This window comes from Cebidichthys violaceus, unplaced genomic scaffold, assembly GCF_023349555.1.
Source record: "Cebidichthys violaceus isolate CVI_PGR_0920_01 unplaced genomic scaffold, fCebVio1.0.p SCAF_15, whole genome shotgun sequence".
Taxonomy (NCBI): domain Eukaryota; kingdom Metazoa; phylum Chordata; class Actinopteri; order Perciformes; family Stichaeidae; genus Cebidichthys; species Cebidichthys violaceus.
This window is the reverse complement of record NW_027176318.1, coordinates 9,406,104-9,434,060: the sequence shown is the minus strand read 5'-3', so window position 1 is coordinate 9,434,060 and position 27,957 is coordinate 9,406,104. Positions and strand designations below refer to the sequence as shown.

The following is a 27,957-nucleotide window of genomic DNA, read 5'->3' as shown; positions in this document are numbered from 1 at the left end:
CGATAATTATCAGAATAATAAATGAGAAAAGATTTCTTTTTTTAATAGACTTTTTTTTATTAAATTGTTGACAATAAGTTAAACAACTTGCTGAGTTTCAAAACCCATTCATACACATCTCTCAGAAAAATATCGCAGACATGTCTTCAGGAAAGCAAATGATTGGTTACCAATAAAAAAGGACGAGAAATATTTCAAGTAAAACAGAATATTGAACTTCATTCAAACATAATTCATATTGAATTCTGCTGTCTTGTTTTTCTGTTGTGCAAAATTCCCAAAAATTGATTTATTCATCTCAGGGCACGTATCAAACTTTAAATCACAAATATAATATAAACTGTTTCACGGTAGAAAAACACTTACGCTCAAACAAACATTTACTTAAATCCTGAATGCAGAAACGTGGAGTGTTGATAAGCACCAGTAGTCATTGAAGCAGTTTTATAGAGTATAAATGTCTTCAGTGACATTTCACCTGAAACGCAAACGTCCATGCATGCTAGCATGGCACAGCTACCTGCTAGCATGGCACAGCTACATGCTAGCAAAGTTATGACAATGCACCAATTATTCCAGCTAGGTTGTTGGTTTAGAAATAAAAGAATAATTGGAAATGAGTGTGTGGCACCGTTGTGTACCCTACTAGCATATCTAGTCTTTTCCTATGTGTGCATCTAAAGTGTGAATTACTTTTGTTACTTTCCTTTCCCGTCTACACTCTGTTTGACAGAGATTCCTTTCATGCAATCATTTATTCCTTTTTTAAAGCTTTTGGAAAAAAAAAAAAAAAAAAAGAATAGCTTCAGCAAAACATCTGGGACACAGAACAAAACAAACACGACGGGAAAAGAAAGCAAAGCGAAGTCCAAAAGACTCATTTACAGAACAATGGGGTCGGCTCAGGGGTCGATGAAGGACACTGCGATGTAGCGGGTGCCGTTGGTGGTGGGCAGGCCTTCGTGGAGGTGAGTCAGCCGTCCTGGGTGCATGAAGCTCCAGCCTTTCCGGGGTGAATTTAAGGAGCAGTTGTACCTATGGAAACGGCAACCCCCACCCTGAAAAAGCAAAGATAATTGTTTTTTATTCGAGTGTTAGATTAATGGTTGTCACAATAAGTCACGGGGTAATCAAGGATAGTAGGAAGATGCTGTAATCACATTTGATGACACCCAGAGGTTTTGCACCATAATACCAATGTGATGCATCTCCCTCAGGACAAGTCCCTACCTGAAAGTCTGTGTCTTTGTTATTGAGGGCAATGTTGATGGTGAAGGTGGAGGAGTCATGATGGGGCCTCAGGTACGCCTGCCTCTCAGGCGTGTATTTTACCACAAAGTTCATTATTGAGTAACCCTGCGATAAAGCACACGGATACATCAAGTCAGCTGACAGTCGGTGTATCATTGATCATATCCAATGGAAAAAAAAAAAAGACTTGTCAGCCACTGTTCAGTCACATACTTCACATGTAACAACAGGTTCCATGAAAAGAGGTAACTTCTATTTTAGATTTAGGGCAAGTGGAGGTGGTGTTTGTCTTTGTTCTATTCCTCCACGAGGCCACACTGACCTTAGTGAAGTAGCCAGAGTACACTTTTAACGTGATGGGCGATATGAACTCCCGGATGAAGTGCAGCCACTCTTTGTCGTAGCCGATTTGCTTCATGTGAATGTCGTCCGTGGGCACGGTCTCGTAGCCGCCGGAGATCCGCTTGTCCTGAGAGAACGTAGAGGAAAAATAAAGCACGATGCAGTGTGAGTGACCACGGAACAAATGACCCACCGTCCTCGATCACAAAGTGTAATGTGTGTGTGTGTGTGTGTGTGTGTGTGTGTGTGTGTGTGTGTGTGTGTGTGTGTGTGTGTGTGTGTGTGTGTGTGTGTGTGTGTGTGTGTGTGTGTGTGTGTGTGTGTGTGTGTGTAACACCGCAGGCTGCACTGTTGTCATCCTGCATGAGGCTTAATGAGCCATCCAGCTCAGCCTTTACCCAGAGTCACTCAAAGTATTTGTACACATTTAGTCTCCCAGGCAAACTTTCCCAGAAACATTAATTACCAATTTCAAACTACATAAAACAGGCCACATGAAATAGACAGCATTAACATAAAACACAACATCATAACCATTTATTTGGTTGTATTCAAATTATGGACCTGGAGAGGATGGTAATAAAATTGAGCATGTGTGTACAAGTACCCTGAACACCACTCATGTTTCTGTGCCATATTGTGCGTGTCCTCACGAAAATATGACATCAAAATGTAAGAAAGTAGCTACTACCCCCTACATCTGGGTAACACCCCCCCCCATGACATGGTGTGAGAGGTAGCTCACACAGCCATCAAAGACATGGCTGTTACAATTAAGTTTACAAGGCAACATGAGGGATTATTCTCTTCTATTGGTGTCTGGGTTGGAATAATTACAACAAACACTTAACCACAAGGAGACATGGCAGGCTTCATCCAGTGATAATTATCTAACTCAGGCAATTTAAAAGTTGTGTACGTTTTTAATGTCTGCTGAATAAATTACAGCAAATGGGGTTGAGAGAAATGTGCCCTGGTGTTTCCAACTGTGCTGACTGTGAAACCGTTAAAATAGTCGGGCAACCTATTGTCACGAACTTTAGAGAGGTGTTGTTTAGCACTAAAATAACTCATTTGTTGAGAGATAATAGGCTTTAATTTGAAAAAGAAAGCTTCTGTTTATTCAGCGAATGAAAATATTTCTTTAGCCATGCTAGCGGCATTAGCGAATGTTTGCGTTCTTACTCACTATGGTGCACATGGTTCCCATTATACCTGCTAAACCACTGTGAGCCTGTTAGCATGCTGATGTTAGCGTTTATCTCAAAGTCAGTCCTTGTTTGTTGTAACCTGTAGTTAACGGCGGCCTGAGTTTTGGCTTTCATCCCATATTGTTTGGCTTTTTATTAAACCAAGAAATAGTCTTCTTAAAATAACAAATATAAAAGTCATGTTATTCTATACACATTCTTGCCCTTACATAGATGTGTTTAGACAACCACAGAAATAAATACATGTGTGCGTGCCGTGTGCTGACTCCAGCTCTGTGTTCAGTAAACCTGACTTAACAGTACTGACCTCATGTTTGCCTCCGGACCATGAACCGTAGTGCTCCATCTCCTCGACTATTTCATCACAGGCCTTCTCTGAGAAGACTGGGAACCAGAACACATCTGGACACGGCTGCAACACACACACAGACACAAAGAGACCACTGAGAATAGACTTGAGTCACACCTTCACCTTGAGCTGCAGCGACTGTAATGTAGTACACGGTATGTTAAAAACAGATGTGTGGTCATTCTCTTTCACCGTCTGTATCTCCAACACACACACACACACACACAGACACACACACACACACACACACACACACACGCTAAATACAAACCTCCTCCATGTAGTTCTCAGTGAAGATTTGAGTGTAGTTTTGGTGGATGTATTTCTCCTTCCAGTCCTGTAAGGATAAATCATTCGAGATTAGTTTCCATTTTTTTAGGATTGTTTGCTGACCTACATACCTCAGAGTTAATCCCCTCTCCCACAGGGCAGGTCCCAGCGTGCCACATACAGTAGTAAATCACAAAGCCTTATCAGTCAGGAGTCTTATCACGCTGAGGTCATTACTACAAAATGGTCCCGCATCTCTAATCCTTCCATTATGGCTAATGACCTTTACAGGTGGCTGCTGTTTATCTCAGCTATTCAGAAAAAAAAAAGAAACAATGGCTTTCTTTGTGTACGTACAATGAGAGATCATAATGACTTACCACGGGGTTTTCAAATATCTGCCACAAGTCATTGTTATAATGAGAAACGTTATAATTGGCTGTGGAAATGAGCCTCCCGAAGTCGTGACGGTTTGTTATGTACATGAAGACTCCCTGCAGCAAACGGGAAAAGTTCAGTCAGTTCCACGAAAAGTTGAAATCTCTTTAATGTCTCACTGGCAGGATGAACGGATTCATGTCTGCAGAGCCATAATATATGCACATCGACACATGGCGGGTCGTAATTATTGCGACTGTTTACGACTTCAACCCCCATCAATGGTTAGCACTGGTATAAAAACTGACAAAGCGTTACCTGTGGCAAACTACTAAAGCTTCATTTGCCCCCAAAAATGAAAAAAATAAAATGCGATTTAAGTGTGTTTTAACACACTGAAATCAATTAGGGTCAACGAAGAACCAAAAGAGACACGCATACCATATAAATAATCTAAGATTATTTATGGGTGGTGGGAGGGAGGGCTGCAGGATGTCGGTGGGTTGGGAACAGGACAGGGGGGGGGGGGGGGCAGTGAGGTGAGAGGAGGGGTAGAACAGGGATAGAGGGGTGTTGGGCAGCTTGGGACAAAGCAAGTCCAGGAATGACATTTCCTTTACAGTGAAGCGTGGGGGGGGTGCTGTGTTGGGCTGGATGTGGACTCACTATCAGACTAGGCTTTGCGGGGGGAGGGAAGCAGATGACCAATTACAAGTAATTTAGCAAAATCCTGGTGCGAGTGACCAAAATTGCTAATGCACAAAAACGTATTGTGGAAGCTATGATTTCGTCCAGATGGTTTACTTGAGTGAAATGAAATATGGTCGGAGCCTAGTCTGAGATCAGTCGGGAGCAGATGGTTACATGTGTTTCTTGGGAGGTTTGGCCATTTGGAGTAAAGCATCAGGACAGGGGACTTGCATGTCAATTGACTCTCCAACCTTCCTTCTCTTTCTTGATCCCCTCTTGGAAGGTATTATTAAAAGAAACATGTATCTAGCTTCAACAAATATCTGACTTTGGACCTGAACTAAAGCAAAAAAATCAACATCAATTTCTAAAGATCTGCCACACATCCTGATTTTACTGATTTACATAAGGATATAGGCAGCAGCATAGACAGAAAATCAATATTCCATTTTATGAATTCAAATCAAAACAAATGGAAACCTTTGGGGGCCTGAGCATATGGAATGATTCCGGAGAAGGGGAGTCTTTTTCTCTGTGACTGGTCTAAAATGAAGGAGAAGCATCATGTGAATAGGATAACATAAATGACTGTTTCAGATTAACAGACGGGCTGATGTGTCACATATAAAGCAACTCAGGAGGAGAAGAAAAAAAATGCCTGCATGAACAAGTAGCAAGGGTCCCTCTGAAGCTGATGTTTTTCGTGGGTTAACATGGGAAGGAATGCATGCTGGGAAAAAAAAAAAAAAAAGGGCCAAGCAATCCAAAAGCACATCAAGTTTGGATCAGGCATGGCAGATGTTTAGTTTAGAGGAGAGGTGACATGTCAGTGAGATAAAACACAGCTGGAGGGAACAGATTAGGAAGACTTAACGGACAAGACAAACATTGCATTGCGCTGTCTGTGGTCACATGACAACAAGGGCAAGAGAAAGTGAAGGATGATGGGAGCAGAGAACCTGAAACGCACCATAGAGCAACCATAAACAGGAGGTTCATGCCCGTATACTTGCCCGTCTTTTCAACGTTTCCGTTGAGCTGTAAACTTTTTTTTTTTAGTGTCAAGATTCTAAACTTGTATAAATCTTTTCTATATGTAAATACAGAATTACATTTCCTAGTATATACGTCCCCTACAGGGGCCAAGTGCCCTAATACTGACATCTTATTGTAGGTCAACGTCACAAGACGTGTACACTATCGAGACATGAATCCATCAGGATGGCGGTCGGGTGTTCTTACCATTTCTCTGGCATTTCTACAAAAAGCCATATCTGGGTCTAGTTTCTCCAGCACAAAGTAGTTCCTCTCCTTCAGTTCATTCCTCAAAGCAGTGCCCTTGACGAGGTATACGTGTGCCATGAAAGGAATGTTCCACATACCCCTAGAAACGACAAGGAAGTGCTCATTTTACTGTAAACGTTGCATTCCTGCAGTGCTGCAGGAGATTGCTTTGTATTGTAATCCTCATGCCATGCATGACTACAGGTGTGTGTGGTAGGACTTGTTGGAGAACATATTGGTGAACTACGTGGTAAGAAGAGGGCAGCGCATGTCAAATGTGGAAAAAGGTGTCCTGAATATTGTTTTTTGGTTACAATAAGAATTTTCCATGACGTTTGTGTTTCTTCCCTCTGAAGTACACCCTTCTCTTTGTCCCAGTTTGTTACGGCCTATTCCACTTGCACTTTAGTCCGTCTCCAGATCCCAACCCTCTCTGCCCACGCACACACCGACCAACCAGTAGGAGCTGCTATAGTGCAGCGATGAGGACCTGATCCCTTACTGTCTCCCGCCCCCCACAGGCTCGTGGGTGATTAAATCTGGGGTTTCCACTTTGGTGGATTAATGTTCACTCCTTTGTGCCATCTGGTCGCCATTTCAACTTATGTCACACTACGGCTTTGATGCCCGGCACTAAATCTCCGCTCAGGTCGGCTGTGGCTTTAATGGCATGTTCACATGTGTATCCTAGGATGTAGCTCATAATAAAGGCATTGTGTGTGTGTGTGTGTGTGTTGGTGTTTATGGCTAAACATGGATGAAAACCGCTTCAGCGCAGTAGGACTAGATTTATTTCAGTCATGGACATGCTGAGCGATCAAATGTGTGAACCATAAAAATGCAAAGCCGTGTGTGTGTGTGTGTGTGTGTGTGTGTGTGTGTGTGTGTGTGTGTGTGTAGCCTTAATGCACTTGTGACTTACACACGTTTCCTCTGCACAATGTCGACATAATCTTCAGAGCGAGCGTAATAACCATCCAGGCTCAAGGCTCCCCAGAAGTTGGACCACAGCTTGCCGTGACGAGTGACAAGGGGGCCAATTATTTTCCTGTAGGGAAGCAGGAGGCAGAGTCGAGAGATGGTAATTCTGTCAGAGCAGATAAAAGTCAGTGGCATCTCACAGAAAGCCAACTACCTAATGTAGTGGGTCTCGCAGCGATGCTGCATCAAGGAGACCAACCTCTCTGCGGAAAGATACGATCACTGCCAAGTCACCAGCGGATCGCTGAAGCGCATAATGTAAACCAGAGTCGCAGATCACGCACAAACCGGATTCAAGAGAGGATAACAGCCCGCTGCAGAAGGCTGTCGTTTGACCTAGAATCTGGTCTGTTTCTTTGAATTTGCATGGCATACAGTAACACTGGATTTTTCCACTGCTGTTCTTTTAGTCTTACAAACCCAAACCACAATGAAAGATTTTTTTTTTTTTCCATGAAATAAACTGGGCAGACATGAAATATTTCAGCCATAAATCACAGTGTTGCTTGATATGGATGCGCTACGACATTCTAATGCCTTCTTTGAGTTGCGATAGATTGGCATATTCCTCCTGCAACTTCAGTGCCAGCGCAGAATTCTCATGCTGTCTTTAAATATCCCAGAAGGGGTTTTACGCCGCGTGACTCCCAGGTCACAGTGCGGTGCCACAGCCACAATGACATAGTTCACGGGGAGGTTTCTTAACAATCACGAGGTGCAGAAGCGAAAAAAAAGGGTTTGCCTGTTTGTTTTTGGTGTAATGCAAAGTGGCATTTCAGGGTTACTGCCATGGACTCTCTCGCTGTTCCCATGTGGCCCGAGCACAAACGGGAAGCCGGAGCGGCTTATTTTTAAAACTTTTTATTCGCTCGGCCGTAATGTTCCTGTGGTTTTGCCACTTTCGACGGTTCAACGATCACAACGACCAGGGAGGCTTGTCCAATGAGCTCCGGTGCGGTTTCTATTCCAGCTACCATGTGATTACCTGTTCTGCTCAATGAGGAGCTTCAGCGTCTGTCTGTTGGTGAGCATCACATCTGGATCCACACTGAAGTAGTAGTCGCACGCGGCGTCCTTACGGCAGAGGTCCCTAATGAAGTCGAAGGCAGAGGAAGCAGTGATTATTCAATCCAGGGCTGATTACAGTTCAATGAAATACTTGTGAAGCAATCGCGCTCACATGATGGAATTTATTAACTCCTAAGTATAAGATGTCATCTATAATTGCAGAGTCAGGCTCTCACTGACTTTCCTTTTGGCCTCCGGTGGATAATGTGATTTTAGGAAGATTAGAGACTAATACACCTTAGACTTCTTCATTATAGGGCTGTCCTTAACGATGCTTTAAGGCACGCCTGTGCTTTTGATGGGATCTCTGTGATGCGGTCTCACAGATTGAATTATCACCGTGACAACAGACTAGTTACTATAACACTGATCAATGAGAGAGGGAGCACATGCAGAATGAATCAGAGGGACGAATTGCACTTACTTGACTGCTATGTTAAGAAAACCATGCAAGCACCATCTAGAGGCTTAAAGGTAATTTGACATGCAAGTTTTCCTTTTAGCTGTGATCGACTGGGGCCAAAAGCACCATCATCTGGTTCCATCAATTTTGCATTTCAAACCACAAGGTCGTGGGAGATGACGGATGTAGAGACATACATGCCCATGTTCCTGGCCTCTCCTTGGCTCAGATTTTCTTCTGGTCCCACAACCTTGAAAGAGCTGAACACATTTCGGTTCTCTTCCCAGAACTTCTGGATGTGCTTCTCGTGGTAAACCTCCTGAGCAAGGGAGCCCATATTAATGGATTAGAAGCCACATACAAGGGGCCACGCAGGGTAGATATCTAGAAGAAGACCGGCAGCTGCATACACTCACGTTGTTGTGGATGAAAATGTTGAGTTTATCTTTGGGATAGTCCAGGGTCAGCAGCCTCTGGAAGAACTCAGGCAGAAATGGAGTCGGCTGCTCGATGAATACTCCAACCAACACATTTGGATACTCCTGTTTAAACAGAGAGGAGACAAATGAGTACTATTTCACACAACAGGTCTTGGCGAAGGCACACTGTTTAACATAAATCACGGATTATTTGACATTTTACGTCAGACGTAAGCAAACAGAGAAGGTGCAACAGATGTTGTCCGTGACGGCATTCTTCAGTGTTTCCTGTGGAAAGGGAGGGTTGCCATGGGGGCAGGGGTTTATTCTCTGTTTATTATAGTATGTATTAGTCAGTTATTAGCTCCTCTGTGATGCAGACTCTATTGCAGAACAAATACATTGAGGTGGAAGTTTTTCGAGTTACATCCAGGCAGCTGATAGTTACTGAAGTAAGGTAACTGATATTATATATTTTTATAATCTGGTCATGAGTCACGTCTCTCATCCGTGGCATCTCTCACCATCCCTCTTCCTCTCCACCTTGTACTCATAGAACTTAAGTTACATACAGTAACTATGAGTATTTTTCTTTTGTGTGCCTTTTTTGTTTGTTTGCGGTTGCCACGTGTATCTCTTGTGTGACGTGAGGACAGTACAAAGTGAAGGCTCAGACAGTTGGGGCAAAGAAGATATATATAGAAAGACAAATAGAGCACGACACTCAGAGGAGAGGAGGAAACATTTTCCCAGGACAGCTCCAGCCCACACAAGCCCGTCTGGTCTCCTCATCCTCTTGACCAGTTCACAGTGAAGGTCTGGGCCGGGGATGAAAAGGCATCTGAGCCCAACCGTCTAATTTGCGTGTTCCGTAATGAATGTCTCAGGCACAAAAAGAAGGGGGAACCCGAGCATCTTGCCAATGTGAACCTAAGATGCTACAGACATACCACGGACAGGCAGCGAAAGGAAAGGAGTGGCAAAAAGGGCGAGGGACAGAACGAGTAAAGCATGCATTAAAGCTGACAGCAGCAGCACATGCTCTTTAGAGACTAAATAGGTAGTGACGGGATCTGGCTTGCTCAGTATAGGGCAGAAGTGCAACACGCTTTGCAGAGCCGTTATTCCCAAAACCAAAGGACACAAAGAACCAAGCTAGACAGCCAGTGGTCTGGGTTCAGCCCACAAGAAAGGCCTGGATGCCGTTTGACCAGCGTTTCCACATGACGTGATCTTACAGACGGCTCCGTCCCAAACACACACACAGGCAAGTTAGCGGAGAACTTCATTCCGCTGTGCCACTCTATTATCGAGAGGCAGCAATTTTCTTCGTTCATCATGGAAGATCACTGAGAGCAACTTTCACAGAGATGCCTTTCATGTAGCTGGGTTTGTATTGAATCGGCTCCAGTGAAACTGTTTCAGCACATTTATTCATGGGGCCTCCAGAATCCGAGTAAACGCTGAGGGGTTCCAGACTCACATTTTGTGATTTACATTGTGCTGTTTGTGTTCAGTGAAGACCTTGGTGTAATTTGATTGCGGAGACCAATTTTGTTGCACGTTTGGGGAGAAACAAAGCAAATAAAAACAGTGATATTAGAATAGAATAACAGGGAACTCTTCTGTGCAAAGAGAGAAGCACGTTTTCATAACAGACGCAGCCTCACAGCCGAATCTTTTTGCCATTCCTGCTGTCTATACGTCGCCAGCCTTGGCTGAACTTTGTGACAAATTTTCCGGGTAACCACTTTAACTTACTATTGCGGGTACAACCCACACTGAGAAGCCCACTAAAAAGCAGGCTGGTCAACAGTGACTCCCCTTTAAATGAGCCCTTGTGGAAACCCCAGAAGCCATATCCTGCACCACAGCAGTGCACTGCTTCCTCTTCCCCGAGTAGTTTCCCTGGCACTTATGCTCTTTTAAAAGGGTCCAAAAGGACCAATGGGTACACAGCCTATTATTGTTGGAAGGGGACTGTGTGCAGCACAAACAGTCTTGCATATCTGTTGAAATATCACAAGCTGGGTTCCACTCCTACTGTCTAGACAGTCACTGATAGATGGATGGTTTTATCTTTTCCTGTGTGCACAGGGAGTTGGCTTAATAAAAACTTTCCTTAGCAACACTTTAAAAATGGACAGAAAAGAACAAAAAAATAATAACTTACTTTTAACTGAGACAGGTCCACAACGTCGTCATCACAGTGGCTACAGCCGTTCTCATAGTTCCATGTATTGGGGACATAGTTTGCCAAATAGTTCAAGTACATCTGGAAAGGAAAGATTTCAGCAGGTGAATGCCAGGTTACACAAGATTAATATCAACATAAACAAAAAACTCCAAATATTTCTGTGATCCAGAGCAGGGCTCCCTTTGATCTTCATCGTGATGTTTGGAATATTACTGCGGGTATTCAATCCACTTCTTTTAGGAGCAGCTAGATGACCTTGCAGAATAACTTGACTTAAGACAACGGGCTATAAATGTCTCTTTTGGTGGAGTTGAGACTTCACGTCGTGGTGTAATTATCCCTTCTCGTTATCTCTTATCGCAGACAATATCACTGTGATCACGTACATATTTGTAACCAGACCAGTCGTAGCGTGAAGACTGGGGAAAAAGAACAACTAATGGTCAGGAATCTAGCGAGGAAGCTCTAATGGTAGGAACCCCAGCCCTGACGGAGATTCTGTGATCTATCTCGAGCTTCTCTGGGAAGAATGACGCAACGATTTGCTTCATTACCAAGAAGGGCCAGAGACGGGCGCTGACGGTGCAGTGAGGAAAAAACCCCTCGGTGGAATGATGATGGTATCTTACAGACATCCTGCCTGAGTCCAACACTCTAATTTACAGAAAGCGATTGTGAAAATAAAGTGGGGGACATATTGACAGAATTATTGTAGCCTAGCTTTGGCCAGACCTCTTTCCTCCATAGACATAATGAGCTGGATTTCATGGCCAGGATTACTGGCAAGTATCATATGAACAGTTTGTATATTTTCCTGAATGTATGCAGCGAAATGACATCTGCAAATGGAAAAGAAGAGTTCAATAACTCCACCCAAAGCCATTGTCCCTGAGGCTGATTAACTTAAACGTGTCTATGCTGTGCCGTAGCACGGTCTGACGGCGTCACTCCTTACTCACTTTGGTGTTTCCGTTGCCATGGACGACCACTGGCAGCGAGTCGTACGCTGTGTTTCTAACTCGTACACGGTCTGTTCCAAACTTGAGAAGCACTTCATCTGCCAAACACAGGAACAAGAGACGTCTCAGGCCAGGTTATGAAAATGGACTTGCCACATGGGCTGGAGCTGAGAAGGTTTTTAACTCACTGGGTACGTTTCCAAGTTTACAACCTCTCTGAAATCATCCAATCGTTGACAGTGCGTGAGCAAAACAACATGCTTTTATTTATTATTTACTTGCTAGAGCCAGCATAAAGCTGGGGTTTAAAATAATTAAGTTTTGACACATGATATACAGATTGGTTTCTGTGATTTCTCACCAACGGCCCCATTCAGGTTCTGGAAAATCTGGCACTTGTGGTCCAAAGTCATATTGAGAGTTTGCTGAAAGACACGGAAATATAAAAGGTATTAGTCATCCAAGATACGTTTGATATATTTTAATATTAAGCATTGACACAAGATACTCACTCGCTGTAAAGGATCCAAGTATATTTTGGTGTAGAAGAGCTGGTCGTCGTCGTTGTCGTGGAGGTTCCACTGTGAAACAACTCTGTTTATGTATGGGGCATAGCCGATAATACCTGCAAGTAATAAACGGTATGTAACACGTCCAGCGGTAAAGTACAGGGTTGAGAGTTGTTTACAAGGTCCGGACAGACTGTTGGGTGACAATTACAGTGTACTGCCTGAGCGATTTCTTTCTTTTTTTTTTTTTTTGGCAATAACCCAAAGCACACAAGAAATGGGCCGGCACTCTCTCTTCACTCGGTCTGTAGATATAACGGAGTGAGATAATGGGCAGTAAGAAAGCTGAAATCCGTACGTTATATTTGTGCGCCTGGACAATATCTCACACCCTCTCTAGATGTACAGTCTCATGGGCTCTCCTCAAGTGTTCCCATCTTCTCTTTTTCCTTCTCTTGCTCAAGGGCACTGACCACAGTCACAGATTGCAGGGTTTGGATATGTCGCTGGTGTGCCGAGGTTTGCATCCCATCATTAAAAAAACAAGAAAAAACAAAAAACAAAGCCGTAGACATCGTAAACAAGTCATTGGATAGATGACATAATCTAAATGGCAGGAGCAATAAAAAAGTTAGAGGAAATTCTGAGATTGTATGTAAATCATATCCTCAAAATGTTGGCTTTAAAATCCTGGAGTGCTGGGAAGTGTATGCCTTTTTGACCCAATGCAACAAAAAAAAATCCCTCTTTTACGCTGCTCTGCTACGTGTCTATTTTAGCTCTTGCAACTGTTCATGCTAGCCCTGATGGCTTGCTACAACCACCATACGTTTGGTTTGTGATCAGATTTAATATATCTAATCGCACAAACGCAACCCTTCTGGATCTTGATTCCGTCCCTGAATTACTCCACTCTCGTTGACAAAGCAGTGTGTGTCCAGATGCTCTAAAACTTTCCCCCAATGGTCACATGGGCGGTAGCCTTAGGAACACAAACAAAGCCTGCAATTTTATACAAACTGTGGCACATTCTGGGGGCCAAGACAAATCCACATGTCATGTCAACGACAATGAATGCTAAAAGCGGCCCGTGATCAGTCTGAGACTGCTGGGCTCCAATATGGGAGGTCAGACTGGACTGATGACCACAGGGAAAGCAGTAATTCCGTGTCCTGCACGACTGGCAGGTTGCAGCCGGCCGTGTCATGTCCTGTAGTTCCTTTTGTAACAAACAATAATCTGCACACATCCGGTACTTTTTCCCCCTCATTCAGCATCTTTCATGTAGTTTATGTCACGATCATATTATGCCTCGAAACATCAACTTCATATGAAGTTCAGAAGAGTGACCGCTAAAGAAATCCATAGCGGTTGAAGAGGAACAGGAAGTTTGAAGTTAGCCTAATATACACACGAGTGTTCTTCTGCCACCTTGGACAGGAAATACTTCAAGTAAACAGTTTACAGGAAAAATATACTTCCATTTTACAGCAAGAGATAATAATAAAAGTCTTGTGGTTTTTATATTTTAAGACTAACTCCGGTCTTTTGTCATTCCTTGAAGCTGCTCCACCACTCTTTAGACCAAAAGCACTGAGCTCGCTGCTCGGCTGCTCGGCCCCCTGAATTCCAGCGAGGCCTGCAGGTCTTCAAGGTTTGACAGCTGAAGGTGGAATGTATAAAGCCATGCCCACCCATAGAAGTTATGGGATAACCACCAGGCTACTCAAACACTAGTCTACCAACATAATATTGCTATGCACATATAAGGGACCTTGACAAGGATGACAATTTAACGTCTACTTTTCGTCACCAGACAGTTGCGTAATTGAGGGCGGCCTTTGCGTCATCCAAACCAGAAAGGTGCACTCAGTAGAGGGCACATCTCTACCATGTGGGTCTGCAACAACCACTGCTGTATTGTGCGGTTGGATGAATACAACCAGTGCTGTACCGGGTTGCCCCAGACTTCATTTAGATAAAAAAACAAGCAGCGCTGCTATGTTACATTCACAACGGGCTCGAAGTTGCTGTCCGCCCGCTTGGCAGCGGCCGAGTGGCGGCAAGGTGCTGCAGTGTGTGTAATGGCACATCAGGTAGAGGTTAGCCAAACACGATGTCCAAAAAAAAACAATAAAACTGAGCCGCAGAGCAGAGGCCGGGAGGTACTCAGCAGGGTGTGTACTGGTTGTTCCGTTAGCCGTTAGCCAAACACACCATCCAAAACAATAACGGGATTCAACAGGTGAAAACATTTTGATCATATTTAGAATTTGTGGAACCCACCTCCAGAGTTGAGGTAGCGCTTGCCACTGCGGATTGAGGGGTACTTGTCAGCTAGTTTCTTATCCGGCCATACCAGTCCCTCTGCAGCGAAAAGCACTTTGTGATTGGCTTGCTGGAACTTCCTGAGAATCTCTTCTGGTCCCCCAGAAAAGATAAGATCATAGCTGTAAGGGAGGAGTGAAGATAAAATACAACAGATCATTATCACGTCTTTCCCCTTCAGGGGCAGTCTGACAGCTTTCTTTAAGTCCGTTTTTATCTGGCGTCTGACTCACAACCTCGGTTTCTACTTGCTTGAGATGGATAAACATATAAATGTAAACAGTGAACATTCTTCACAAGTGAGCATTTGTATAGGCAAGCGGTTCTGGATTGTACCGTGAGGTATTTCCAAGAAAGTCCTGCTTTGACAGACATTAACACACTATACACACAAAGTTCTGTGACAGACAGCGGTACAAGTGCCTAAGCCTTTCAAAAAGGGCTCGTGGTGACTTGTTTTAAAGCCGGCTGCTATTCAGATAGCAGATCTGTTGGGATGTGGAGACCAATGTTTCTGGTCGATTGTATTTTGAGATGTGACACACCAGTCTAAAAGCTATCCAAAAAGAAATGCTGTGTTATATACACACAGTTTATATAAGGTTGCATGGAAAGTGAAAGCCAACCTCAACAACCTCGGACATGTAACGAGAAGAAGAGGAGTTTAAAGATGGGTGAAGAAGCCTGTGTGCTCTACTGTATCCACATCTGGCCGACACATGTTCATACAACTACCCTCTGTTCCTCGTTAATCGTGATTATTGCTTTAGTATAAAATGATCTGCAATCAAGGACACAACATCCATGACAATGTTTAAAAAATGAATAATAAGGAAATAAATAAGACGGATGTTGATCTGGAGTGAACTGGACTGTGATGTCTCCGTTTAAAGTATGTGGCTTTTGAATTGCATGCGATCATTTTTTTTTTTTTCAGCCCACGCTCAGAAGCACAACACAGTTAATAAATTTGAATTTCACTTACATTTCGGGAAAGGAGATGCATGTAGGACAGAATGTGAGATTGTGACTGAATCAAACATTGTGAAAACAGCTCAAATGGCCCAGCAGGATTATGGATTTTAATACACATTTGAATAGCTCCCTCTTCTATGAAGTGCAGTTTGTCACTACAATTATTTACTCTAAATGAAGAAACATTCCAATTACCTATTTCAATGGTGTGACAACTTTGCACAGCAATTATAGCTTACATTATTCATGCGACATCGTGCAATAAGTATCATCATCTTCTGCTCCATTTGAGGAAATATGGCGTGCAAAAGCTGTTATTATTCTAAACCACTCGCATTAACTCAGTGAAACTTTCCTTCGGCTTTGAAACGCATAATTCAGCTACCTGCATGTGAAGATGACACTCGTAGATTCGCCTTTGCTCTGTAATAATACCTTTAGAAGAACGAGTGGGGGGGGGGGGGGGGGGGTTAGAGCTACATAGATGTGCAGAAGCACCTCTCACTGAGGAGGCGTCGCTGTCATAGCAATTATTACAGTCTGTGAAAATTAGTTAAATTTTTAATTCATACATCTACTTGGCAATTAAAGGTGTTTTGCCTCCTTTTCTTGTTAAATACATGTTCTATATTTTAAATGGAAGCTAAATTGGAGCAAAGCTCAATCTCTAAAAATAGATCTCTAAAATAAAACACAAGTGAGCAAAGAAAGAAATATGAATTTGGTCTTTTTTCTTTATTCTACTTGTTGGTTGCAAAAATATGGAATCAGAATGAGGCAGTTCAACTTCCTACAGTATTTAAAGGTAATATGTCGCTTGGAAATATGACTGTAAGGGATGAACAAACACAAAAAAAAACACATTTCTTTGTTCATCAACATACCTATCCACGGAAAGGACAACGAGATCCTCCTGGTCAGCCAGAGCCTCCATGGCCTCCTTCAGGAGTCTGACTTTTTGCCCTCCACCGATGGAGCGACCCACGTCTCCACCTTTCCATGTTTCTCCCATTCCCAACACCTGAGACAGAACACATGAAGCTGATTGACACCAAACAGCACTGTAATAATCCCCACTATCTAAAGCCCTTCACTCTTCATTTCTTTTATCTCTCAAAACCAGTTAGCCATTCTGCCAGTGGGAGAAAAAAAAAAATCACTTTGAATGTGTGAGACATTTCCAAGAACTGTCCTCAAATAGAGTGGAGTAAGACGTGTCCACTAATATCTATGGGAAGAAAATAGAATATAAAGAAGCTGCTTTGAAAAACACGGCAATTATGTTACGTTTTTACAGCTCATGTGCGTAAGTGCTGCCAAAATACACTTCCACACAATGTTCCTGTGATTGAAATAACACAGCACACAGCTGTATGGAGAGATGAAGATAAGAGTGTGAGCCTTGGAGTTTAAGGCATCTTCATGCTGATGATCCACATGGGCCGAGTTTCCTGCAGAACTGAGGTAACACCTAAGTTGCAGTCAAATTATCAGGTCCCTGTTCGTCTTTGTTTGCTAATGTAGCGTCAGTGGGTTTGCTGTACAAAGATAAGTCCAAGTGAATACCAAGCAACGACATAACCAAGCAAAGAATAACAGGAAGATGACAAGATGAACTCTCATTTAGAAAGGTCACAGTAAGTGTCCCAAAATAGCTAGAGAAGTAGCTTGCAAGTGTGTGTCTGCAGGAGATTGAATACAAACAAGTGCAGCAGGGTCACACAGAAGCTGAGGACCACGCCATTTCAGGCGGTGCACTAAAACCCAATGTTTTTATTACCACTGGTTTCAACCTCGAAGGGGATTTTAAGGAAATATCCCTTTAAGATGGATGTTTTTGCAGCTTGCTGCACTCCATTGTTCCCGTTAACAGGCCTAATCAATCTTGGGATGTGTGTGTTGGAAACATATGGCTGCTGTGTGTGTGTGTGTGTGTGTGTGTGTGTGTGTGTGTGTGTGTGTGTGTGTGTGTGTGTGTGGGTGTGTGTGTGTGTGTGTGTGGGTGGCATCCTTAGCTGGGACAAACTGCACATTAGTGGGCATCATTTTAGAAAATGAGGAGAAAACCTTACCTTCACAGTGTACTTGAAATAGTTGGCAGACTGCATAAAGCGCAGGAAGCCATCCGTCTCCTCTGTTGCAACAGTTAGGACGAGCAATTTCTCTGCAAAATAAAGCAAATTCCACAATCTTGCATTCAGTCCAAAAGCTGCAACTTATAAAGTCATCACCTGATTTTTGTCTGCCAAATTATAGGGACATGCGGCTCTACTTGGCTAAAGGACACAGTGAGTATTGTGATTCCCAACTCTGTGAACCAAGCTCCTTGTAAACCTCAGACCTATGTCAACAAACTGGTTCCTATTTGGTTTAGCAGGCTAAACCTACATCTCAAATTAGGAACATCTACTATAGGTTTCATTTGATTCAAAAACAGAAGCATATTCTTAAACTTGGGGATTCTTCCGCCGACATTTCTTTCGTCTTGGATTAAAAGAAGTCCCGCAAACCTCCGGGACATTTCCAGTGGCCATGAGTGCCGACGTCTGAGGTTTGAGGAAGGGTTAGACCGAATGCAAACTATCACCGTAGCCTCACGTGAAGCTAGAGAGAGGCCGACTACACCCACTGAGCCGGCTTATGGTTATGTAACAGCAACTGTGGCTCCACTTGATTACTCAATCCGGTTCATCGAACTCTATTATTACATGAAGCCTGATTCAGTTCCAGCTTTCAACAGGAAATATGTTGTTCTCTGCTAGTATGCAGACCAAAATATGTTTTTTAATATGGTTTTAAAGGACCGCTTGCTTTTCATGTTTCAAGAGCCAATCTGCTTTCTATTTAATATACAGCACTACTTTCCACTTAACCCGTGTAAATGATTTATTGGACATTTGCAAGTAGTATTGGAAGTATGAACATAGCAGGGCCATATAAAGGGCCCAACACTCTATATTCCAGCTCTTAAACTGTGCTTTTGGAGGCAAACATTGACATGCCTTCATTGTTTCATTTTTGGGAAGATTTTAAGGTTAAACTAATTAAATACTCGGGGCATATAAGAGCCTAGGTCCTATTCTAAATCTTTACTTCCCACCCACACTACAGTACATTGCAGCAGCCTCCTTCCACCCATTTCCTGTCAGTGGGACTCAGCCGCTCTCTCATCCCGGTCTAGGCTGTGGCCCTGTCAAACCTCTAATAGCCGTTCCAGTTCTCCTCTGTACCAGGTTGGAAATCATTTCTGCCTCTAACCTTAACAGCATCAAGTGACAGTCAGCACAGACCTGGGCAGAGTTTCTAAATGAGCACCACACAGGAGGAAGCGGTGCCTATCCTGAGCCACATAGGTGTGTCCGTGCTCATGCTCTTGTCTTTGGATGATGGAGCATTAAGCAGGGCTTAGTATGTCCCACATCTGGGAGACACATTTCCATACACTTTGAAGAGCATCTCCCCTAGAAGCCATTCATAATGTTACTGCCACAAAAAACCTTTAAAAACGAAACTTCACTAAATAGCTGCATAGAGGTGTCTCCAGAACTATTTGACCATTGTGACTGAGTATGAGTATACTGCTGCCTTAGAATGTTCTGATGGAATTTCTTGCCAATATTTGGAAACCTCCAGGAACATTCATTCTATTGATAACAGCCAGACACATGTTTTGTATTTCTCTTTGCAATAAACTCAGTGAATTCTTATGTCCCCACATAATACAAATTCATATCCAGTAGCTTTATATGCATTTGTGCAATACAAGCCAGTGGTGAGCTGCATGTTGTGATCCCTGCTCTGTTCACTTCCAGTAGTATGATTTTAAATATATTCTAACAACACTAAACTGCTGCAGTGCTTTTGAAAACAAAAACATTTTCTCGCTCGTGATGTCAGGGAGATGTTTGCCGTCGGGGAGAAATAGACCGACAGCTTACACCAATTACCCCTCGGTGACTTCGCCCTGACCTTAAGGAACCACGCGTGTCCCCGCCCTTCCTAAACATGCAGGTCACATGGGTGCATCTCAACAAGCAAGCCTGGGGACGCAAACCACTTTTTGATTTAGAAGACATGAGGCAGACTTTTATTGCCTACATTAAAGTTGTTATTCAAGCATGTTGGCAAATCTCTTTCATGGTTTTCCCCACACACAAGAAAATCCCTTTTAATTCACAGTTGCGTGCGTCGTCTGATCTGTGGAAGGAAACCATACCTGGATGTTGCCATATTGTCTCCTTGAGAGTGGTTATGATCTGCCAATTCTATGGCAAACCAAGGCTTATGTCTCTATGTTTTGTATCCCGTTAAATTAGGGGTTGTCAGTTAGTCCAGATTTTGATTGGGTTTTCCGTCACCCAATCTGACTTTCACCCATCCTTTATGCCATCACAGCCTTCTACGCAGATGACATCTAATTCTATGTTCCACAGGATGATCTGCATCCACTTATTATTCAAATGCACATTTACTAAGTTATATTTTATGTTAATCTAGGAGTTCACATGATTGAAAGCAATAAGGTCTCACTTGATTTAGTGATGGATATTTGTCCTTTTCATTCAAAAGGCAGACTGTATATTGATTTGTTGTCTCGTACTGCTTCATTGTTCAAATGAATCACCAAGGAGAAAACGTTTGAAACCTACCTTCCAATCTAACTCCAAAATTGCATCATATGCCAATTGTCCAGTTCTCAGTGTTTTAACGTCAATCACATTGATAACGGAGCATAACCGAGAGACCAGTGGCAACACTCATAAGGAGAGGTTCTTAGACTGCCAAGATTTTGGAGGATGAGTGGCTAGTCAGAGTAAACACAGAAACCCGTCAGTACTGCATGAACAGCCCACTGGAGGAAAGGAATGCAGCTCATACAGAGCTGCTGTGAGTTTGCATGGACGCCAAACGGTCTCTTCCTGTACCGCATGGGCCGAGCCGTCTAGGTAAACTTTCCCACTAAGATGAGCAAAAGTTCTGACTCACTGGCTGGAGCGAAGCTTACATAAGCATTTCCTGCAGAATGAAAAGCACTATCATGGGAATGTTCCCTGGCATTGAGCGTGAGTACAACAGGATCTTTCCTCTTTAACGAGGCAGTCCTGGACGGTGAACACAAACCTGTTCTTTCTGTTTTGATCAATCTAAGTAAACGGTGTTCACACACCGTGTCAGGCAAAGGAAAGTGCAAGTAGTTCTGTTTTAGGCCTTTACATATCAGGGACATGATGAATAAATTACACAAAATTGTGAAATACTCCCCTGTGAATATTTTGCATCAAAACTATAAATACTGACAGCGATGCAAATTTCAACAGTGGCAATGTTGAAGTGGCTGAATTTCCGATAATTGTAGCCTACTTTAACATTTAATCTAATATGAAAGGATATATATATATATATATATATATATATAGCTGGTTTACCTATTCAAGATCATATAAGGTGATGGGCAAGTGGCAGTAATTTACACACAAACTCTCTCTTCTCACAATTTATAGATAAGGCCTGTTGTGAGTTGAGTCCCAATAATTTTTCATATTTAAAAAGTGAGTCCCCAGACATTTTTGGTTTGGGAAACACTGCTGTAGACTACATTTTGAATATGTCCGTTCAATGCAACCTGATTGGGGGATGCCTTTATCTGCAGTGTGAAAGCTCACAATATACGCCACTTTTTTCGAGCCTAACATTCCCGTTCTGTGTGAAAGTTTATTCTACGTCTTTTGAAAGTGTAGAGACCTTTAGTAGCCCTCATTCCTTGCATCTGTTTGCTCAGCCTGCCTTTTAACTTCAGGTACAGCAAGAAACTTTGAGACGGGGAAAAAATAAAAACAATTGCTAATAACCAAATCTGACCTGATTCATACCAGTACTTCTGCTTTTTTAAGTGCGATCCAATGTGCCGTGTCTGAACCTGGAGATTTGCCTGAGGACGAGCCCCCTTCCAACAGCCAGCCCTCTTCGTATGTAATGTGAATTTAACTTTAACTCTAGTCAGTGAACTGAAATAATGAAGGGAGAGATCAGTATCAGGGTACAGAGAGTGTAACTGACTCCCAGGCGTCTGGTCTTCATGGAAGAGCCTTAGAGCCTTTGAGCTGTGCCAGAATGTCAGCAGTAATGTGCACTGCTGCATTGTGCAGCTGAATCCCTTCATTGTATTTCTCATTTCCAGCCAGGTTGTATTTTAAATTCATAGGAAAAAACAACATTCGGTTGGCAAGTATACAAATGCATACAGACCTGTTACACATGGACAATGTAAGTGAAAGATAAAACCATAGCAAAGAGAAATGAAGAGGCAAATATGTTAGTGGCCTACTTTTCAAAAGAGTGAAGGGAAGACGAGCATTTTGAAGAAGTCCCAATCCATATTCTGGACAGTGAACAGGCTTAATCAGAGCAGAAGCAGAGCTTATCTCTCTCCACAGAGACCTGCAGAGCATTCCTCAGAGTCATTCTCATCCATCTTGCAAAAGATAAAAGGGCAAGTGTCATGTTCTTACTTTAACTCTGGCCCTGCTTAATACTTCAGTTTGGAGAGCAACATTTCTCTTCTTTACTTGAACTTCAAGTTGTTGTTCACCTCCATTGAAAAAAAAAAAAATCACATTCAAATGGTGCTTGAATTGGAAAATCGGGTCACAGCTGGAACCGGGAAGATGTTAGATGATGTGTTATTAATCCAACTGTAAATGAACACATGACTACCGCTCGACGTGTTCGCGGTGTAGTTCATGAAGGCATTATGCGATATTAAACCACTTTTTGGCCACCTGGGGACAGCGGTAATAGTTAGTGAGCACCTTTTATTTTGGTATGGGGACTTCCTTAGCAAACAGCTGCTTATATACACATCCAGCAGTTATGGAGCAACATTAACAGTCATTTGGGGTTTTCTATCAACTCCTGGGGGGAACATCTGGCTCTTTAACTGAGCAGGTTGTGTACGCTGCGTTTTTAAAGCTCTTTCACTTTAAACAAACTTTGGTCTGCTATTAACCTGAAGTGAAATGATTTTGTAACCATGCACTGTTTCCTCTGAAATCAAATCTGAAATTAGACAAATTGTCTCTTGAATGTGATTTGAAGTTGTCTCGTGAATGAGATTTTGAAGGGCTTTAATTTTGAAATGCTACATCAGAATGTCCTGGTTCTCTCTGAGTGACACCTCGAGGTGGTCTGCTATTAACCTGAGGTGAAATGATGTTGTTTAAAGTTGTGGGGCGGACAGCTCAACAATGACCTGAAACCCGCTAAACATCTCCGTAAATTCTCCGTAAGACGTTCTTTCTTTAACTGCTTAGTTTTCCCCTAAAGAAGCTCCACTCAGTTCTCAGCCCTTAGCTAAACAGAAGCATGCTCCCGACCTACGGCTACATTTAAATATTTTAAAGCTTTAGAATGCATTCGAATTTTAATGCATTTGCAAGTTGCTTTGGCACAGAAGTAGCACTTGACATCTAATGGCAGAAGCCCCTAGACCTGCCGACATGCCATTGTAGGTACCGAGGAGAGCGGGCATGCGTTTGTAATTAGCTGTAGTCTCCATATTTGAAGGACGGATACACAAGGGACTGGAAAAGTTGGACATTATCTTAGCTGTCCACAACTAAAATGGAGTTTATTTTCTAGCGACGTTTTGAAGTCACCATAATTGATAAAGCACACCATTTCCATACCACACGGCCTGCGTTTAGAGCGTCTGTGCTTTCAATTACACATGTCAAACCACAGGCTCTTGAGCCTTAGGATGTGGCATGATGTCACCAGCACCGGGCCAGGAACAATTTTGTCGTCTCGTCATTTTGATACAAGAATAGCTTATTTATTTGACCCTACAAAAACAACTCAAATGCAGAAAGAAACAACTAATATGATCTGGTTTATGTCGTGCGTTACAGTTCGGGCCTTCACTTCCTCTGTAGAGCTTTAAATCCTTCATTGTTGACAGGAACACGCAACTAGTTTAATTCAACTTGACACATTTAGAGGTTAACAATTTAGGTTTTAAAACAGTTTGCTCGAATTGTTGTGCTGAAAAGTAAATGGAAAGCAGAAGACAATTTTATGACATCAGCTATCACATTTTGATAATATTTCCTGCAAAGGGTATATGAGCCGAGCGTTTTTATGTACAACCACATGCTGCTTCTTTGAAATTGCTCCCGTTTCTCTACCTGGAAAGTGAATTGAAAGTGCTTTAAAGACGAGCAGTGAGGGCTCGGCTCCCTAAGTGCATGGTTTGGCATCTATACGTGTTCTCCTAAGCTAGATGATTTATTTCAACAGGCTTCGATAGATCCTAAGTGCAAACTGAAATCGCTGGCTCTCAAAAAAGACTAAAAAAAACGTCTACTTTGAAATGATTGGAATACCTGTTACCTGAAGGCAAACTTCCTAGAACAAAGCTGCTAGCTGGTCCTGCCTAGTTCTTCTGATTGTTCTTTTTTCCTGCGATGGTGTCAGTTTCAAGAAGTAATTTCTCTCCTTTTAAAAACTGCATCACATATGTTACAGTAAATATTCCAGCCTTAGTACCTTCATACAATAAAGTTGAGCAATACATGATATTCTGTCAGCTGTTTCAGTTCAAGAGTCAGCCAACAGTGGCCTTTCAAAGATCAGCAGCTGTTAATTCACACTTTCACACGGTGGTCATTTAAATGACTCGTTAAGTAGCACAACGGGATTTTTTTGCTGAAATGTCACTTGTTTTCAGCATTGCATCATGGGAACTATCCGCTTGATATCTTGCTCAACTTATATATTTGAAAGTTGGCAGAATACCAACAGCTAAGACACAACAGACAACACCATACATTTCTCTGGCTGAAAAGAAGCCAGAGAAGCAACCTTGTGGTGGTGAAGCGACAACGTTCTAAGGCGTGATTGCAGGTCTGGCCTGCCAACAGGGTTTGTTACTTTGTTACACTGGAATTACATGCATATAAGGCAAGGACAACTTGAGGTGGAGTTTCCTTTTCTTCTATATAAAATGCTCCCTGCTGACACGTCCATGACACAGTGGAGCGGACCAGATCACACTGATGTATGGCCTTTATCTTGGTCTTAAGTGTGTCCTTGTAGATGTCAGAAAGTTGTTTCCAAGCAACTGTCAACATCTCTGCGTAAGACAGTGTTGATGTAACACAGATCTCATTTAGATGACCTAAGCTTTTACCTTTTTTTTCCAGATAGTGGCATCTTCAAGTACAAAATTTCAAAGTGAAATCCAATAAATACTCTTACTGTTACTCAGAAGTGCTGTTCACACAGTCTGTCAGAAATACGTGAAAGGCTCCTTTCAGGTGGCTGGACAGTGGGGGGGGTTCTACTCCGTCCAGTTTTTTTAACTTTCCAAAACCGACAATCCAACAGCCACGTCAGCTGTTCACAGCGACTGGCAAGGTGCGCCTAGGTGAGAAGTGGGCAGAGCCCTGCATTCCTTCTCATTCCACTGTCCCTTTTTGTTGCTGAATCGCACCGTTTTCAGTCTGCGCTACACCCGTTGGCGGGTCATTGTGGTCTCAGAGAGGAGTTGGCGGAGAGGTATCAGAATGTGAAGTCTGAACCAGCAGAGAAACACTCTCCCTACGTCTGCACAGGTGGCATTCAATACAAATCAGGAGAGAGGAATAACTGTATGCAGCCGGTGTGTGCAATATTTTGTGTCGCCTTTTTATTGGTTCTTTGCTCTCCACTGTTTCTGCTTTGTAGTACCATGTCACTATGATGACCGGCATCTTGACCCTCCTAAAATGTACAATGTTTGCACACTTTATTACACCTGATACAATAGGTGTAATAAAGTGTTCTGACGTAACGACCCACACGGGCCCCATGGCAGGACGAGAATGTTTCACCACTTTGTCTGAGTCGAGAACAAAAGGCTTCTATTTGGGTTAAAAAGAAAAAAAAGGATATCTAAAGCTTTGAAATATAAGGCATTTGTGTAATGCAATGCCTCATGCAATGTGTTTATGGTGTTGTGATTTTCAAATTCAACAGCAAACTATTTAAGAAGTTATGCTGCATAAACTGCCAATTGAGTCAGTGCCTTGTTTAGTGCTTCGCTACGTGTTTAGTAGTGATTTCACATAAAGGAATTGTAAACTAGTCTAAATCACGTATTGCTGTTTTGCACAGTGAAAGAGTTATTTGCAGAAACATCTGTGCATGATGTTCCTTTGGCAATGAAGCGCAGCTAAACTAAATATTGAATGCAAACCCGCTCTTTTTCCGACATAAATCAACTCTATCTAAACCTGAAATGCCTCTATTGTTGTAAAAAGAAATATGTTCCTTCTTATCAACTATTGTAGCAAGGGCGGTTCATTATATACTGTAAATCTGACACCTGGTTAAATCATGGTAATGAAACCCAATACAATTAAAATACTTTAATATAATAACCTGTGAGCATCATTAAATGAAATCTCCATCGTTTGCTTGGCCATATAAAAGTATGAAAGCCTTCATTTACAACTGCCAATTTCCCTCACATTCGAGTTTTAATAGCTTCATCGCCCAGGTGTACTAACGGGCCTTTCACAGGCAAACATGTTGACCCCGGTAAACTTAATGTGGCTACTGTGTGAGGAGACACCCAGTTAGTCCAGACCAGAGGACAAAACAGACTTGTGGAGGCTGAAGGCAGCTGTTGTGCCCTAATAGTGGACTGCCTCCCCAAAACAAAATACATCATTAAAAGAAAAAGTAGCAGATTTTGAGACTTAACTTACACATGAGCCCACGACTCTTATGACACCAACACTGGCATTAAAGAAACATATGTCCCCACTTAGGCTGCTTTAGACGTTCACACTACACTGTATAGGTTATCTCAACAGCTGAGCACGCGAGCAACTTCTTCTTGGCTCTGCTCCATCAGCCTTCAATTACATCAGCTTTAAAACCTCTCCTCTGTTTCTCAAGCACGTAATAGCTTGTTTGCTATTAAATTTCAAGACTACTGTATTCTGATTTTTTTTTTTTTTTTTATGGCAAATGGTGTCTTCTGACTGTTCTGATTGTTCTGGTTTTCATTCAGAGTGAGTATCAACAAATGGATCTCGCCTGCAATTGGTTAGTTATGTCTCGCGCAGACGTTTTACAGCCTGACATGTGCACATAAAAGGCGCTGCCAAACAACATCAAATGTAAACCCGGGGTGTGTGAAACCGCAGACGACTCTTTTATGTTAAGCACTATCATGTCATTTGAACGCTCCGACATGTTGCGCTTGACAGACAGATCAACGCGCAGGGGAGCCGCGGGCAACCTGCACCTCGTTGTACAGTTAACATCATGTGGTGGAATACGTTTGTATTACTCAATCGTCTCGCGATGCAGCCAGAGGATGTGTTGAATAAATGCTTCGTGCGCAGTGGCGGTGGATGTGCGGAGTTTGGGTTCGGGGCGACTCGCAAACAATACGAGGGAGAGAAAAGAAAGTTCCTTACCTTTGGGAATAGGCGCAAGAGGTTGAGGTGTATCAGTAGAGGAGACGCAGTTTGCAAACTTCACCCAGCATGAAAACACAAAACAAAACACGAGGTACTCCATTGCTGGTATTGTGTGTGTTCCCCCGACAGAAAGTGAGAGTGACCACCGGACTATTAGCCCTGGTCCCGGCGGTGGTCAGGATCGTGATGCAGCCGACGCTCTCGCGATAACAATAATTTAAAAAAAGAAAGAAAATCCTTCAGTGGATGTGAAGTTTTTTTCTGGTCGAGCAGCTCTGGAGATGGATCGTGCTCCAGGGAATATAAGTACTGCAAATCAGGGGAATTAGAGACCAACAGGCGTGGTTTCTTAATTGTAGCTGCAGTCTGTTCCCGGTGAAGCTCCAGCCCATGAAGACAGGCGAGATAACGGAGTTCAGCCCTGAAGCTGGGACGTCCTGCGCGAAAGTGTCACAGAGCACAGCTGTATTTGACCCCCCCCCTTAACTGTTACTCATTCTATCCCTCCCCCATGGTCCCCTCCCCCCTGAGCACCCTGTCTGACCAACACTACTCCCCTTCTACACCCTGCTCAGACACGCTCAGAAGAGACTTTCCATTCAGCCTCATCACTGAAAACCATAAAATAAAACGACTAAAACTATTCTTTTTGGGGGATTTTTTCGGATGGGGATAGCTAGCATAATTTACAGATATATCCATAATGGAAGACATATTTGGATCGTTTACATCAGTTAAAGTAGAAATACCAGAGTGCAACTTAGTTTCAGCAAATATTTAAAAATCAGAAGTAGCTATTATGGGTATGTTATGTCAAACTTTATTTAAACAGATGTGTGTGGTCTGTGAAAACGACAGAAAAGACAAAAGCA

At 42.7% G+C, this 27,957-nt stretch overlaps 1 protein-coding gene across 3 annotated transcripts; it reads right to left on the bottom strand.

The window, feature by feature from the left end:
• Nucleotides 1–32: 32 nt before the first annotated feature.
• plod2 (procollagen-lysine, 2-oxoglutarate 5-dioxygenase 2) lies at nucleotides 33–27,511 on the bottom strand. Of its 3 annotated transcripts, none has more exons than XM_068709875.1 (20): nucleotides 27,083–27,511; nucleotides 17,687–17,778; nucleotides 16,499–16,635; nucleotides 14,598–14,761; nucleotides 12,315–12,427; nucleotides 12,164–12,227; nucleotides 11,803–11,900; nucleotides 10,820–10,921; nucleotides 8,644–8,769; nucleotides 8,425–8,546; nucleotides 7,742–7,846; nucleotides 6,698–6,823; nucleotides 5,734–5,875; nucleotides 4,972–5,034; nucleotides 3,804–3,917; nucleotides 3,425–3,490; nucleotides 3,112–3,216; nucleotides 1,574–1,720; nucleotides 1,231–1,356; nucleotides 33–1,058 (listed from the first exon to the last, which is right to left on the bottom strand). In XM_068709875.1, exons 1-20 carry the CDS (start codon nucleotides 27,183–27,185, stop codon nucleotides 903–905), a joined length of 2,271 nt encoding a protein of 756 aa, XP_068565976.1. In that variant the 5' UTR covers nucleotides 27,186–27,511; the 3' UTR covers nucleotides 33–902. The 3 variants fall into 3 exon arrangements, with proteins under 3 accessions (XP_068565976.1, XP_068565978.1, XP_068565977.1); XM_068709877.1 differs by having other exon boundaries at nucleotides 17,687–17,804; nucleotides 27,083–27,125; XM_068709876.1 differs by lacking the exon at nucleotides 4,972–5,034.
• Nucleotides 27,512–27,957: the final 446 nt, after the last annotated feature.

What these genes read in the sequence shown, in the direction of transcription:
- plod2 (XM_068709875.1), bottom strand. Translation starts at nt 27,185, where the DNA reads ATGGAGTACCTCGTGTTTTGTTTTGTGTTTTCATGCTGGGTGAAGTTT. An exon ending in ACATTTTCATCCACAACAAC is followed by an intron (nt 8,547 to 8,643) that starts GTGAGTGTATGC and finishes TCCCTTGCTCAG; the next exon opens with GAGGTTTACCACGAGAAGCA. An exon ending in ACTCTGGCTACTTCACTAAG is followed by an intron (nt 1,357 to 1,573) that starts GTCAGTGTGGCC and finishes GCTTTATCGCAG; the next exon opens with GGTTACTCAATAATGAACTT.